The 16966-nt window shown below is 45.9% G+C and overlaps 1 protein-coding gene across 4 annotated transcripts in view; it reads left to right on the top strand.

Annotated features, from left to right (window-relative positions):
* Positions 1-16966, top strand: part of CLUAP1 (clusterin associated protein 1) — a 63090-nt gene that overhangs the window by 28036 nt on the left and 18088 nt on the right. For all 4 annotated transcript variants that reach the window (XM_071444464.1, XM_071444463.1, XM_071444462.1 and 1 more), the window contains one exon: positions 13142-13214. In XM_071444464.1, the coding sequence (XP_071300565.1) occupies positions 13142-13214 (73 nt within the window). The remainder of the gene's footprint in view (positions 1-13141; positions 13215-16966) is intronic.

Genomic DNA, 16966 nt, shown 5'->3' with positions numbered 1-16966 from the left:
AGTTCTAAAGAGCATGCAGAGAGAGAACAAGGGGGAATGGGTTCAAAGTGAAGGAGGAGAGGTTTAGATGGGATATTGGGTGTGGTGGTGTTCACAGGAGTCTTAGGATGAGGGAAGAGATGAGAATGTTGACTCCATGTTTCAGAAGGCTTGATTTATTATTTTGTGATATATATTATATTAAAACTTTACTAAAAGAATAGAAGAAAGAATTTCATCAGAAGGCTGGCTAAGAATAGAAAAGGAATGATAACAAAGGCTTGTCCAGACAGCTGGACTGTGATTGGCCATTAATTAGAAACAACCACATGAGCCCAATCCCAGATGCACCTGTTGCATTCCACAGCAGCAGATAACCATTGGTTACATTTTGTTCCTGAGGCCTCTCAGCTTCTCAGGAGAAAAAATCTTAAGGAAAGGATTTTTCATAAAACATGTCTGTGACAATTGGGAATGAGGAATTGTTCCCTGGCAGGGTGGGCAGGCCCTGGCACAGGGTGCCCAGAGCAGCTGGGGCTGCCCCTGGATCCCTGGCAGTGCCCAAGGCCAGGCTGGACAGGGCTTGGAGCAGCCTGGGACAGTGGGAGGTGTTCCTGGACATGGCAGGGGTGGGATGGGATGAGCTTTGAGATCCCTTCCAAGCCAAACCATTCCATGATTGATTCTATGAATTATCAGTAAACAGCCCTTCATGATTAATCATGACATTCTAAATAAACAAACTATGTTGGGACTCACCCTTTGCAACCTGCCCTCCCCACATAAAATCCCCTTTTCATTAAACTCTTTTTAGCAGAGCTTTTAAATATGCAGATAATAATAAATAGGGATATCAGTTCTGCTCCACTCTGAGTCTGTGCTTTTTGCACTGAACTAAATTCACCATTCCCACTGTGACAGCCTGTTGGCTGCAATAGCCAGCACAAGGTTAACATGACAAGCAGCTGGTTACAGTCTTTAATCTTCTAACTAATGTGCATTTGAATTATGACTGCTTTAAACATTTTACAGGTGCCAGGAGAGCACTCCTGGTGCAGCATTGCTGGGCTCTGTGGAATATCAGATGGAAAAGGAAGCACAGGCTGCTGAATTGTTGGTTGCTTCTATTGTGGCCTTCAGTTCAGTATTGGTGCACTGAGACACAGAAACCAGTGGGGAAATGTGGGAAAAATTAGAGCAGGGGTAAGGGAATGCACAGAACGAGAAGGGGCAGTGGAGCGGAGGAGAAAAGGACAACAGAAATTATTGCCTGAGAAATGATGATCACAGGAAGGAGAAGTGGAGGTAGAAGGTGGGAGGGTGTGTGGAGAGTGCATTAGGGAAGATGAAAAGGTTCTGTGTGTATTTATTCCACTGAAATAAAATTCTGCAGTCCCCTGCCAATACCATGGCAACTGCCCTGAGGCAGGTCATGCCTGCCTGCTCCTGGGGCTCTGTTGATACTTTTCTCCTATTAAAGCTGTGGGAGAACTTTTTGGGAAGTGCAAACAATTGAGATCAGTTCAATTATCTCAGTCAGATCGACTCAGTGCTCAAAATCCCTGTTTTCATAGGGATTATCTGGATATCTGATGTGCCAGGTGGGTGACAAACTTGCCTTAGGACCCCAGATTTGGAGCTATTTGACTCATAGCATCAAGCTCTTCATGTCTGACACACTCCAGAGCTCATTTTATCACAGAGCTAGAGATCAAACAAGAGATTATTGAATCCTAAATCACTTACAGGCTTTTCTGAGCAATGGAAAAATTCATATTCTGCCTCCAGCCGGCCCTGAAGGGTAAAGAGGTTCCTTGTGCCTCAGGGCTTGGTGCTGTGGTTGGATATGAGCCCTCTGTAAAGGTTTCTCAGTCTGGCTCTTTCTTGCTGCTGTTATAAATCTGTGCTAATTCTTTTATAAATTAAATCCTCTGCACCTGGGGAAGGAACACAGAGAGGATGTGCTGAGTTTTGCAGCGTGAGTTTGTCATGACAGCAGCTGTTTCTGTGAAGGGTGAGATGTAACAGCTCTCACTGACAGCTGGAAATCCATGGATGACTGTCACAAAGAGAAATCAGAACTTTCTGATCTCTGATAAATTCAGTTCTTAACTTGTCTCACTGGATTTCTTGTGCAGTGACTCCAGTGGAGAAGAAGCAATGCATGAGAACAGTCTCCAGTGCATTCCAAAGTGCTGCTTTGTGGGTTTTAAATCTTCTCTTTATCCAGCTTCATTTGAGAAGAAGATGAATAAGTGTGTGGCTCATATTTGTGGTCTTCCTTCTTTCCCTGCATTATCCTTTTGAATAGTCACAAAGATTTTAGATGTCTGAATTATGTAACAGAAATCACTTGAAATTCACTCAGAATAGGAGACAATCAGATTACTTGAAACAACACTGATCAAAAAGATCAATTTATATTTTTCCCCAGAGATCAACATTTAAATCACTGAGAAACATTTAAACAGCTTGAAAGAAAAAAAGCTAAAATAACTCTTAATTTAGGACTGATGTTTGGTGCTTTGCACCAAATGACATAAGTAGGTAGTGTTAAAATGATGTACAGGAAATTGAGGAGGTTTATGCTCTGCTGCAGGTATTTAGTGGGGAAAAGGAGCTGTGAGAGTGGCATTTGGATTTGCATAAACATGCATAATCTGATCAGCTGCAAAACAGTGAGGTCTGAGTCTTTAAACAGGAAAATAATTCTCAGTTTTCTGCCTGTGTGAGAGCAATTCCTCATTGAGTTCAGTGAGATGTGGAGCACTGTGCACATGTGGAAGGTGCCCCTCTGAGATAAATGTCCTGGCAGGGGCTGGCAGTGCCCTGTGTAGTCCCTGCCCTCTCCTCCCAGAGCTCTGGGGTCCTTTGGAGAGGATTCAGATGTTGGGATAACCCACGGGCCCAGCTCTGCATTGCAGCAGGGTCACACATCAGCACCAAGGAAAAATAAGAAATCCCAGGACAAACTGCACCCCCTTCTGCCTGGGGGCTGGGATCATATTCATTCTGCTGGAAATCCAGTTCCATTCCCATCTGGACTTCCCTTGAGCATGATGTAGTTCCAAAATCAATGGAAACCTCTATTGTAGGACACTACATTGTGAGACTCTCCTGGTTTTTTTAATTTGCTGACCTGTGAGTCTGAGTCTCCTCCTCAGGCTGTTTTTTTTCCATCTGTGAGAGGACTGAGGAGGAACCTGCCCTTAAAGCAGGCTCTGAGTGCCCCTGGCAGTGCCACATTCCCTGGAAATCCCTGCTGGTGGCCACCTCCTCCTGGGAAACTCCAGCGTGCATCCTGCATCTGAGTTCCTGCTCAGCACCAGGGTGTTTAAACCAACAGCTCCAGTTTCTTAATCCCTGGAGTAACCTGGAGTGGAGCTCTCCTGCTATTCCATGGAGGGGAGCAGAGCTATGGAAACCAGAGAAGCAGGAGATGGGAGGTGAAAGCTGCTGGTGTTGTCCATTGCTCAGAAATGATTTATTTACCTGCTCTTTTGTGTTAAAGAACTGATGGATGAACAGTCCTAGAAGAAATGTTTGTCACCTCCTTGCTGAAGAGGTTTGTCTGCATCATTACTCACCTTCCTTCCTTCTCCTGCCCACCCCAAGGAGATGTTTGAAAATAGTTTTATTCCAGTCATTTTAGGAGTGGGTAGAGCATTGTCCTGGGGAGCAGGAAGTAGGAGTGCAAATGTTTTCAAGCTGGAGAAATGACAAAAACAGGTCTGTAATTCCTCTCTGACAGGAGTTAGAGAGAGGCTGGATGGTGCTGCCTCTTCATTTGGGTGGGAGATCAGGAATAAACTGAAGTGTGCCCCTCTTGAAGATGCTCTTGCTGTGGGGAATGGGGGCTGTACTGAGCTAATTCTCTCTAGATAGAAGGCAGCAGAGTCCATTATCAGTTCCTGGAACCCTCAATTCACCAACAGCAGCTGCTCTTTAATGTGCTAAACACTCTCCTTGAAAAGCCAGAGCCATCCTGAGCCCCTTGAACACTTGAGCTTTGTGCTACAGGCAGAGATAATTCAGAGTTGGAGTGTGGCAGGGATCAGGCAGTGACTGCTCTGTGCTGCTGAACAAGACACTGCTGTGCCTCCCAACTTCCAATCAGTGTTAATTTGGGTGATGATTTCTTCAGGCACTGCAAACTGACCCCAGAATTGTACATGAATTCAAATAAATGACACATCCAGACAAGATCCCTTGTAAGCTCACTATAATAAAGATGTAATCCATGAAGGGAATGTTCAATGAGCTGTTATTGAGCCATTAGAATTCATCCCTTCCACAAAAGCAAACAGGAGAAATGGAGAGTTGGCAATAGTGGAAATTTGCATTGCATGTAATGCTGAATACAGAACACATATGATGCACAGGATAAAGTCCAGCTTCTGCCATGTTATTTTAGGTAGTAATTGCTGACTGAATTGCTGTGTTATTCCTGGCTTGAAGCTTCTTGTGTGAAAGGATTTTGAGTGGAAAATTCTGGGCAGAAAATGTTAGTCTGGATCTCTTTTTTAACTTCTTTCCTTAGTTCTGTTTAGATTTCTCTCAGTGCTGGCAGATGATTGAAAGGCCTTGCCCTGCCCTGGTCTCATGCAGCCTCTCCCAGTGCCTTCCCAATCTGCCTCCTGTGTGTGCACAGTCCTGCTGAGCTGTGCCCTGCCATAGCACTCACACAAATCCTCAGCAGGGAGCTCAGTGCTGTTTCCTTGGATGTTCTGCTCCCTTGGCTCTGACCTGTGGCTCCTGGATGGGTCAGGAGGATTTCTGACACCACAGAATGGTTTGGGTTGGGAGGGACCTTAGAGCTCAGCCAGGGCCTTGGGCAAGGACACCTTCACCAGCCCAGGGTGCTCCAACCTGGCCTTGAAACCAGCACAGCAGTGCAGAGAAGGATTTCAGGTGGGAACTTTTGAGCTGGGCTTTGTTTGTTCTCTTTTGGGGCTTTTTTAATAGAAAACCAGTCAACTAAATCACTTTTAAACCTGCTTTCTTAGTCACTGACTGACTCATTCATTCTGTCCCAAGCAAGGTCAGCTGTGGCATCAGATTTTATCCAGTCCAGTCCCCAGAGCCTCCAAGGATGGACTGCAGCCTCTTGGGGCCAGCTGTGCACTGTTTGAGCCTTCCAATAAAAAGCATGCACTGTGCACTGTAAAATGGGCAGAAAGGTTTTATATTGCATCAAAAGTCACTCCAGGATCGTGCCAGGAGGAGAACTACTGGATTAAATGAGTAAATTACTCATTTACTGTGTGAGGATACAAGGGGAGAGCTTAGAGAGAGGCAAAGAGAGTTCACACAGAGCATGAGCTGGCCCAGGTCAGCAAACACATCCCACAGGGTGAGAACAAACAAGGAGAAGCTGCCATTGCTCACCCTGAGTGATCTCCTGTTGTGTTCCCAGAGGGAAGCTGTTGATGTCCTGGTTATGGAGTGTGCTGTTCCCTTCAGCTCCACTTCATCCATGGCTATTGCAGGGCTGGAGCTGGATGGAGTCAGGACAAACATTGCCAAGTAATTCTGGGAGCTTTAGGAAGTGTGTAAGAAATGTTAAACCAATCTGATGAACTGATTTTACAACAGTTGCTGTGGGCTGGTTTTGAATGCACTTCTCTGTCTGGCTCTGTGCAGCCTGAGCTGGTGTCTCTGAGAGCTGCATTGGTGTAAATCAGCCAAAAAACCCCATTTTTTCCTGGCTCTGCCTTCTGCTACAAGTGTCACCCCATGTGAAGGCTCTTCTGGACACCTTTCCCACACATCCCTGATGGAAGTTTTCCTTCCTAAAGACTTTCCCCCAAAACAAAGTCATCATAGCTGGCAATAGGACAAAGGGAAATGGCCTCAAGCTGTGCCAGGGGAGGCTCAGGTTGGATATCAGGGAAAATCTCTTCACAGAGAGGCATGGGGACATGCAGTGGTGGGGTCACCATCCTTGGAAGCATTCAAAACACAAGTGAATGTGGCACCTGGTTGACAAAAAAAACCCCCTTGATCTCAGAAGTATTTTCCAGCCTTAATGATTTTGTGATTCTATGAAAATCCATGCTGGGTTTTTTTCACTCTGGTACCTTTCCTTGATGAAACATTGGCCTCACATCAGAAAGCATTTGTGCTTTCCCCCTAATTTTCTTGATAGCATCAAAGATGCTCCATTAATTAACACATTTGTCCTTGAAAAAAGGAACCTTTCAAGGAACTTCTGAGGTGTTTTGATGACTCCTCTTGATGAAAGTGCCCTTTAGCAGTGATCTAACAGGTCTAATTGATTATTTTGATAAATGTGAGTGCTGGAGCTAGTGTGCCACAATTTATTAGGAGAGCCCATATTTCTGTAACCCCTGTAGGATCACAGCTGTGCACACTCTGATTCTTCCTTGTGTGTTCCTACAATGGATGCACTTGGGCACATGAGATGGGATCCCATTTGTTTTGCCTTCACAAGGAACATTCCAGAGCCTGTTCACAGTGCCCTGTTTCTTGTCATCATCATCATCATCATCACCACCATCATCATCATCATCATCATCACCATCATTCCCTGCCTCATTCAAAGCCCTGCTCACAGCTGAGCAAGCCTGATGGTGAAGGTTCTCCTGCCCCACTGTTTCAGGTGGATCTTGTCTCTCTCCCATTATTCCTCAACAGAATAAAAAGGAACAAACCCTGCAGCACTGCAGCCAGATCTGGTCAAACAATGAGAGCTCTGCTCCCATTCAGAGCAGGAATTCTGGGGGAGGTATTTAACAATAGTGCAGCATCCAGGAAACATCATCTCTGCTGTCAGAGAGCAGCTCCAGGTGGGTTGGTACCTCCTGTTCCCAGGAACTTCAGTCCCTTTCCCGTTGGCCTTGGCAGATTTCCTGTCACTGAGAGTTGCCACATTCTCATCAGGCTGCTCATGATTTCTCCTCATCCTTTATCTCCCTCCTGCTCAAAGAGTGGCCACTCTCTTTCCAAAGGCAGCTGCCTCAGTGTGGCAGGAGCTGATCTCAGGTGCTTTGTTGAGTCACAAAGCAGGGAGCAGCTGCCCAGATGAAGTCAGGGTGAGCTGAGCCCTTCAATCCAGCAGCAAATTGGTTTCCTTCCTCCAAGGGTACTCCAGAGCAATGTAAATCACTCCAGAAAAAAACAGAAGGAAACATTGTTTTCCCTTGCTAAGATGAAAACGTTAGACAGTGAGAGATTTCTGGGGCTGGGAGAGTGTCTGAGAACAAAAGGAATAGCTAAGGCAGAAATTGAAATGCTTGATCCAAATGCAGAAAGTCAGTGAGCTCCAGTTGTTGTCCTGTGCTTTTGTACTTATTCCTTTCCTATTTCACCCACTCCTTTCCCTTTCCTCTCTGTTTAGTGGTAATTGTGTCAGCCAGCTGGCTGCAGGGCACAAATTCTTTATATTAAAAATCCTGCTGGTGTTTTTAAAAAAGACAACCAAAACTTTGAGGTTAGCTAAAATCTAAAAAAAAAAAAAAAAAAGGAAAAAGAGAAAGCTGAGCTGTTTTAAATGGTCAAATTCTGCATCATTTTTATTCTTCCTGCTTTTGAGCTGTCAGACTTGCTGCTTTGCAATCTGCAGGGGCAGAGTTGTCTTCAGTCTCATGAATTCCATGATTCCATGAAGAATTCCATTCTTCATGATTTCTCATGAATTCCAGCTTGATGTTATGGTTTAACCCAAAACTCAGGAACATCAGGAACACCATAAAGGACAAGGATGAGGGGCTGGCAGTCATATTATCTAAATCCTTATGGCTTATCTTAATCCTGCCTCACTGGCCTTGAGGCAGTGGCAGAGCAAGTTGTCTGTGGGTCTCCTGCTGGGGATGTTCTCCATGGCCTCTGTTTAAAAACAAAATCACCCCAGACAGCCCTCCCAGCCCAGAGCCTGCACACTGGCACCCAAAACTCTTTTACTTGTGCAGAGAGCAATAGATCAGAGCATATTAAAACATTCTGACACAATTTATTGCAGAGACTTTCATAGTCAGATGGAAAATCACCTGCTTTGCCAGTTGTAGATGCAGAGTATCTGAATTGTCTCATTCCAACTCCAGTCTACAAAAAACATTTCTCTTGTTTTCTGGGCAGGTAACATTTCCATAACAACAGAAAATGGGCATGAAAAAAGCCTAGTTGATTGTATACATAGGTGAAACTTATTTGATTTAGATTCTTTTTGTGTCACAGAAGGGCTCTGCATTTCCTGCTGCTCTTGTCTGTGTGGGCTCTGTGTCACCAAGGGAGGGTGGGGACATCACTGGTGACTAAGGACACCCTTGTGCTGAGAGCAGGGACAGGTCATTAGCACTGAAAAGTCCTTCTGAGCTGCTGGGAGGAAATTTCTGCACCTTTTGGCCTCTCAGCCAGTGGAAGAGGTTGCCCAGGCAGGTTGATCAGTCTCTCCCTTGGAGATCTTTAGGAGCCAATAAACTCCAGCCCTGAGTGCTGGGATCTGATCTCATTGCTGGTCCTGCTTGGAGCAGGAGGTTGGGCTGGGGCTTTGGAAGGTCCCTTGGAGCCAGGGTTATTCAGGGGGTCTCAGTGTCAGCCCTGCCTTGCTGCAAAAATTGGCAAAAAGGACTCCTTTGGGCAGATTTACACCCAGGAGAAACTGCTTAATGCATGGAGGCAGAGAAGGAGAATTTCCATCTGTCTGCCCCTAAATCAGGATTTTCAGCCCCAGTGATCTCTGGTACCCTGAAAGCCCTGGGAGTCTCTGAAGGGACAGGTTTGTTTGGATTTTGTGTTAATTGGTACTCAAATTGTGTTGAGCTGACCCTGTGATTCCCCAGTGGGAGCTGCCACTTCATTTGACAGAATTCAGAATTTGCAGAGGATGATCCAGAGGGGGTTTCCTGCTGCAGCTCCTGCTCTTTGGTTACTGCAGAGCCTGAACAGGGGGTTAAACAGTGTCTCCTTCCTATCCAGCATCCCAGGGCACTCAGGCTGCCCCTGCAGGAGCACAGGGACACATCTGTGTTTTCATGGAGCTGTCACCCTGTCACTGCAGGGAGATGTGCCACTTGAGCAGCCCTGGTACAGCCCTGTGTGTTCCAGGAGCACCTGCAGTGTTCCAGTCCCTCAGCCCCAGCTCCTGTGCCTGCCACAGCTCAGGAGCACACACAGGTGCCCAGCTCAAACAGAAACAACTCTGATTTATGGCTGAGCTGCCATGGATCACAGCTGCTAAGGTGCTGTCACCATGGGAGGTGGGAGCTGCTCAGGCCCAAAAATGCAGCTTTGATGATTGCAGGCACTCAAAACCTTTAAAACATCAAGTGATAAATTCTGGTTCCTCTCTAGATTTTTGAATTGCCATCCCTTCTGCCCCCTCTTTGAAGATGTCACTTGCTAAGGACAGTGACCAGCAGCTCACTGATGGTTTGGAGCTGCCCTTTGGACACATTTTCTGTTGCTGCAGTTTTTGATGAGCTCCTGCAGGAGGTGGCAGGGATGGAGCCAGGGGCTGCTTTGAAGGGAGGATGCACAGGTCAGCAGGTCCCTTGGGCTGACAGTGGCATTTGACCAGCTGTGCATCAAGTTATTCAGAAACCTAAACCAGCACAAAAACAACATTTTTCCTGCCAGTTAAGTGTCTGGGCTGCCTTGCAATGAGATCAGCTGAGCTGCTGGCAGCAGGAAAGGCTGGAGGAAGGGGAGAAGTGGCTCATTGGTATGGGTAAACATGCCTTTAGCCTTCATTTCTCTCACAGTTTAAGTTCATAAACCCCATTTTCCTCACCCTGCTGTTTCCCCCACGGGTGCAGCATCCCATCCTCCAGTCAGGACCTTGGGTGGGCACGTGCTGAGCTGCACTGCAGAATTTGCCTGCCTTAATTTTGTTCTGCTGGGTTAGTTTGCAGCAGGTTCCTTTTGTGTCACTGCACAAGTGCTTTTCTCAGAGCTGGAGAGTGGGAGAAGGGAAGGAGCAGGGCAGGGGAGCTCTCATTTGTCTAAATTGGAATTGCCAGCTTCAGCTGTCGTGGTGTGTGCCTGGAATTGCAGTGCCAGGCAGTGATTATGTCTGTGCTGATTATTCCACTGCTCTGTGAACATTCTAAATGTGCTTCCTGCCTTATGAATCTGTCCCCATGACATTTGGGAAATGTCCTTTTTATGCTGGTTTTTCCTTTCTGAGGGCTGCAGCAGCCAGTGGGGTTGGGATCCAGGTGGGGGATGATCCCTCAGGTATCCATTTGTCCTAGGGACAGAGCAGGGGGGAGGCTGCCTTGGAAATGGGGATTATTTAAATCTCTGACCATATTTAAACCTTAGGGCTGGCTGGGAGGAAGAGGTAAGGAAAAAAAATAGCAATTGTCAGGCTCAGTGAGGAAATATTGGGGCTTTCTGATGCAGAGGGAGGCCTTGCAATGACCAAAGGAAACACTGTTGGCTAGAGAACTCTGCAAATTTTGCCTCAGGTCCACACACATTTGAATTTTCATCATTTTTGAAGAGGCTTTGCTGGCACTGAGGGGGTGGAGAGTGTTAATCATGAAGAAGGAAATCCTAAAGAAAAGCAGTTTCCTCCACAGAGCATTTCAAATGTTCTGAGTCTACATGAGATGAGTTACATGCTTGTGTCTTTCCCTGGCTTGTTTCTGCAGGAATTAGCTTCTCCCTGCAGAACCCATCAGTCTGGAGGTTGCAGCAGCCCTGTTGATGCCACTTGCTGCTCCATGGGATTTGCCATCCTGACTTTTGTGCTTTATCCCCCTGGACACTGTCACACCTGCTTCAGTTTCTCAGGGTTCTTCCTTTGGTCCCAAGGATCCATTGGCAACATTCCTGTCTCTGCTGGCACTGAGTTTGTAGAGCAGACAGTTTGTGTCATTGTCCAAAGCACATTTTTGGATTTATTTCCTTGAGAGAGGCATTGAGCTGTGTTTCTCACCAGCTACAGGTGACACATCACTTCCATTTGGGAACATCTTTCTGCAAGCTTTTCCAGCATGAATTCCAATTCCCAGGACAGATATTTCTGCCAAGTTGGGTTGGACCATTCCAGTCTGTCCCAGGCCTCTATTTCCAGCAACTTCCTCCTGTGCTGGGGGGGCCTTTGTGGCATTTTTGGGGTCCCCCATTGTGGGGAGGTCTCGTGTTTCTGTGATTGAGATGACCCCAAGGTGTTGGAAAGTCTCTTTTTCCCAGCCCCACAACTGAAGAAGAAGTTGAGATTCCTCAGTTCTGCTTTCCAAGGTTGTTTATTTTCTCTTATCTGTTCCATTCTTTCTCTGACCTGCTGAGATCTGTCCTGCAGGTCGGGTTGTGGCACCCTGACCACCCTTGGGTGGTGTTGGCTTTTTATACCAAAAACTACCTCTACTTTATTTACAACAATTTTCCAGTACCTATCACCTATGTTAGACAGTCTGTCTCTACTCTAAACCAATCCAGAAGTGGCACCATCCCAGCAGAAGATGGAGGACAAGAAGAAGAAGGACAGGACACACCCAGATTCCTCCATCTTGCCTCTTGAACCCCCATTCTAAATCCCCAAAATTCTACTTTTTCACCCTGTGACAAATTCACTATCATTCTACTCAGACTCTTGTGGCTTGTAAATCTTCACATAAAGTTGGGAGTTGTTTTCATGGGCTAAAATCAAAGCCAAAGGTGTTTTTGGTGTTTCTGACTCCGTGCCAAGGTCTCTGAGCCCCTTGCCAGGGTCTTGACTCATCCAGGGCAGCCAGAGGAATGTCCTGGGTTCCAGCAGGGAGGAATGATGAATCTGACTCCATGTTCTTAGAAGGCTAATTTACTGTTATGTTTATATTATATTATATTATATTATATTATATTATATTACATTACATTACATTACATTACATTACATTACATTACATTACATTAATGCTATACTATACTAAAGAATAAAGAAAGGATACAAACAGAAGGCTTTCAAGATACTAATGAAAAACCTGTGACTCCTTCCAGATCCTGACACAGCCTGACTGTGATTGGTCATTAAGTTAAAACAATTCACATGAAACCAATGAAACAATGGCCAGTTGGTAAACAATGTCAAACCACATTCCAAAGCAGCAAAACACAGGAGCAGCAATCAGATAATTGTAGTTTACATTATTCTCTAAGGCTTCTCAGCTTCCCAGGAGAAGAAATCCTGGCCAAGAGATTTTTCAGAAAATATGACAGTGACAGACCTTGGAGGTTCCTTTCTCAGCCTCCATACTTATGGAAACAGATTTCCACATGAAAGTGTGAAGAACTTGTGCTCCATTCTACATTTCATGCTCTTCTTGCTTTCTTCCCTCTGTCCCATGGATATTCCAGCTGGGTCCACGTTTCCTTCCCACAAGTGCACTGGAAGTGTGGAGGTCTGATCACATCAGAGCAACTTTTAATTAGAATCATATTTTGCATAGAAAAATCAAAGGCTCAGAAAATTCTCATTTCAGTCTACAATTAATTAACTTTCCTCTGCTTGACTAGAATTGAAGAGACTAAAATTAGCAAAATTTGTGGCTAAATCTTCTATCAGCTGTTGCCACCTGTTCTTGTTGTGGGTTCTGGCTGTGCCTGAATCTGTGCATTCATATCTTACCTACTCTATCATGTTTAATTTGCTCTTCACCATTAGCATTACCCAAATTTATGCTAAATGTCATTAAAATGGGCTAGAAAGGTGCCATTCTGTGACTTTTTAGTGTCACTGACCTTCATTTGGCTGGTTCTCTTTGCACCAGAATGGTTTCATAAATAATGGCTGTACTTTCCCAGCTCATTGATAGGGCTGTTTGCTCCAGTTTGGTTTGGAGCTTGGGAAGGTGTGGATTCTTTCTGGTTTGGATGTGTGTCAGGCAGTGCAGTCATTTCACAGATCATCCTGGTGTTTAATGGACTGTTGGCTGAAAACAACCACCAAAGTCTGCTTTTCAAAGCAACAGCAGGGATGTAGACAAACAAACTAATTTTCCATGGGATAAGAGATGTTTTACCCAGTGGGGATGTAAGGTTGAATTTGAGTGCACTGTTTGACCTGGCCTTTATATCCTGACCCTCACAAAGTGAGCAGGAGCTCCATGTTTCAAATCAGACCTGGTTTTCCATAAAACATGAAATTTTCTGACATTTTCTAGTCCCATTCTCCCTGTGGCAGCTTTGCCAAGGCAGCTCTTTCCTCCTCTTGCAGGAAGCAGCCAACATGCTACGTCTGATCCAGAACAGGCTGAAGGAGGAGGAGCAGCACCTGCTCAAGAGTGGAGGTGAGTGGCATTTCCTTCACCTCTTACAGTGGCAGAGGAGTTGCTAAGTGCTGGCTACTCCAGGTGGAAGTGTCCACTTCCAAGGGCATGTGGGGTGATGACAGAGTCAGCAGGCAGGGGCAGAACCAGTGCAATCATGACAGTGTTAAAGGACAGCAGTGAAATGTTCCTCTGGGAAATGTTCCTCTGTGAGATGTTCCCCTGGGGAACGTTCCTGTGGGAGTATTCTTCTGGGAATGTTCTTCTGTGGAATGTTCATATAGGAATGTTCTGTGGAATGTTCCTTTGTGGAGTGCTCCTCTATGAAGTGTTCCTCTGGGGAAATGTTCCTCTGTATAATGTTCCTCTGTATAATGTTCCTCTGGGAACGTTCTTGTGGGAGTGTTCCTCTGGGAAATGTTCCTCTGGGAAATGTTCCTCTGGGAAATGTTCTGTGAAATGTTCCTCTGTGAGATGTCCCTCTGGGAAATGTTCCTCTGTGGGAATGTTCCTCTGGGGACATTCCTTTGCGGGTATTCCTCTGTGGAATGTTCTCCTGGGAACTCTTCCTCTGGGGAATGTTTCTTGGGGAAATGTTCTTCTGGGAATGTTCCTGTGGGAAATGTTTCTCTGGGGAACGTTCCTCTGTGGAATGTTCCTCACAGAAATGTTCCTCTGTGAGGTGTTCCTCTGGGAATGTTCCCCTGGCAAGTGTTTCTCTGTGGACTGTTCCTCTGGGAATGTTCATATAGGAATGTTCTGTGGAATGTTCCTTTGTGGAGTGCTCCTCTGTGAAATGTTCCCCATGGAATGTTCCCCTGTGGGATGTTCTTCTGGGAAATGTTTCTCTGTGGGAATGTTCCTATGAGAACATTCCTGTGGGATGTTCCTCTGGGGAATGTTCCTCTGGGACCGTTCCTGTGGGACATTCCTCTGTGGAATGACCCCAGTCACCCACTGAGTGCTGGGCAATCCCAGGGCAGTTTGAAGCTTCATTTTCCTGCTCCCAGCCCTGCCTGGGCACACGGTCCCAGCACCAGGGCACTGAGAGCAGGCTTGGCCAGAGGATTCTTCTCAGCCAGCTGCTTCATGGAGGTGAGGGGTCCTGCTGGCTGTGCCCCATCACACACATGCTGGGTGTCCTGCCAAGCCAGAGTGTCCTTTCTGGCCCCACTTTGGTTCTGTGTTCAGAATGATTCTTTTTGACACATCACAACTTTCCCAGATGAAAACTCCCAGCTTAAAATCCTCTCTACTGTCATCAGTCTTCTCAACAGGATCCCCATTTGCCTCCCTGCATTTGTTTGATTTTAATGTACCTGCAAAATTGGAATGCAATTAAAATTTGGGGTTTTTTTTCTGAACTACTTCTTAATTAGGATCAGAAGGGAATTAATGACCTCTTGAGACTATAGAAAGCTCACAAACCAGATACTGCTCTTTTTGAGCCAGAACTTGATCATGAACTACCCCTGGGAATTTAATATTGCAGTCTGAGCATTTTTATTTGATACTTGGAGAAACTAGGAGGAAAGTTAATTCTCAAGATCAGAGGGAGAGTTCATGAAAGCTGAAATTGAGTAATGACATAAAAGTTGCACTTCACAGTTTGTTTGGTGGCTGAGATTTTCAGAGCAAACTCGTGAAAGAGGAAATTCACTGATTTCTGCCCATCTTTGATCTCATATCAATGAGGTAAAGAGTGAAGAAGTTTCAGCTGAAATATAGGATTTGTAACGTAAATTACAAGAATGTGGAATTATTTCAAGGATATATTTCCATAAAAAAGTCCAAGTCCTGCTGTCTTGAGAATTTTTGGGGTAAAAAAGTTCAACAGGAGGTGGACATCAGTCACCAGTAACTGGCAGAGTGATGTATAACAGAAAATTTGCTGCCCTGCTTTGTGCTTGTCTGTGGATTTTCAGCTGGAAAACTCTTCTGTCACTTTCCATCTCTGGAATAAAAGGAACTTTACCTTTTAGTGACTGATTTAACTGCCACCTAAGAATGTGATTATTACTTTTAATGACCTCAAATATTACCATAATACATCTTAATTCAAGTACCAAATTGTCAGAATTAGCATTTATTCTAGTGAGAAGAGCACCAGGATCCTGCTTTCCAGAGCTGCCTCATTTATTGCCTGTCCCATCACCTTGGCAAATCATCTCATCTCTGTCAGCTCCAGCCTGCCTTTGTCTGTGAAACTCTGCAGGGGTGGAGCTGACAGCAAATTTGCCTCTCTGGGGCTGTTTTCCAGTCAGGAGCACAGAAGTTAATTAATGGAATGTTTAAAGCTCCCCAAGACCTCAGTCAGCTCACACTTAACAACTTGGGCTCTCCCCTGAGTGCAGACCCCCCCCCCTCCTCTTGTAATTAATTAAAAGCTGCCCTTTAAACAATTCAAACCCCAGAGATTTGCTGTGCTGAGAGAGTGCAGGAGTTGGTGTCTGACATGGCACAGTTTGTTTGCAGAGCAGCTCTGTTAATCCTCACCCAGGGAAAATGCACATTTGGCACAAGAGGAAGCAAAGCCAGAGCAGCAGGATGGGCTCAGCACCTCTGAGCAGCTCTGCCCAGGGTTAATCCTGCAGCTCACACCAGGAACTGGCATCACCTGAGGGATGGGAGCACTCCCAGGGACCTGCAGCTGCATCTGGCAGTGATTTTATCAGGCCTGGTGAGGAAATGGTGAGAGCTGCTGCAGCCTGAGCACTTCAGCCTTTCAGCTCCTGAGAGGATGTGCCCTGGAAGGAGCCAGGAAGGGAAGAGTAGAGAAGGATTTCACCATCAGAAACATCTTTCTGAAGCAGACTTTTGGAGGGAAGAATATTTCATAGAATCCCAGAGTGGTTTGGGTGGGAAGGGGGCTTAAAGCTCATCCCATCCCACCCCTGCCATGGCAGGGACACCTCCCACTGTCCCAGGCTGCTCCCAGCCCTGCCCAGCCTGGCCTTGGGCACTGCCAGGGATCCAGGGGCAGCCCCAGCTGCTCTGGGCACCCTGTGCCAGGGCCTGCCCACCCTCCCAGGGAACAATTCCTAATTCCCAATTTCTTGTCTAAATTGACCTTCCTTCAGTTTAAAACATCTTCTAGCTTAAACTGTAATGTACTAGCTTTTAGTTATTAAAGAATAGTGACATGAATATGGTAATTATAGTAGTTATGATAGGCTATAGGTAAAAGTTAAGGTATAGATTGGTTCTACTGTATTAAGATGCTCAGCAAAGAAAAGTAAATAATGCATTGTAACCAAAACCAAAGGTTTTGGAGCTGACAGCTGCAGGCACAGGCTCTGTCACTGCTTGTGCTGTCACCACTGACCCTGCTGAACCCTTGATTATCCCACTTAACATTCTTGAGTAGTGCCCCCACACAAAGCAAGGTGGTTTTATCCACAGTTTTATTCCATCTCCAGTTTGTTTGGAAACTTAGGATTTTGTTGTCTGGGCTTTCCACCCAGCAGACACCAGGATGGTTGAAGTGGGCCCTGCTCTGTCTTGGTTTTGCTCACACAGCAGGGTCTGGAGGTGGAGGGATGAGTCCTTCTGTGCCCAGTGCAGGGTGAGCAGGCTGGCCTGGCTCTGCAGGGCTCCCTGCTGCTCCTGCAATGGTGGGGTGGGGCAGTGAGCTGCCCTGGAACACGTTCACTGCTGCCTCCTCAGAGGGGCTGCAGGGCAGCTTCTCTCCTAAGGGCTTACATGAGAGATGCAGGACTCCAGGCAGCTCTGCAAAATGCAGTTTATTGTATCCAAAATGCAGTTTATTGTAT

Source organism: Agelaius tricolor, unplaced genomic scaffold (genome assembly GCF_023055355.1).
Source record: "Agelaius tricolor isolate 1412-34295 unplaced genomic scaffold, bAgeTri1.0.p SCAF_19, whole genome shotgun sequence".
In the NCBI taxonomy this organism is placed as follows: domain Eukaryota; kingdom Metazoa; phylum Chordata; class Aves; order Passeriformes; family Icteridae; genus Agelaius; species Agelaius tricolor.
The sequence above is the reverse complement of the archived record's forward strand: the minus strand, read 5'-3'. Positions and strand labels throughout refer to the sequence as shown.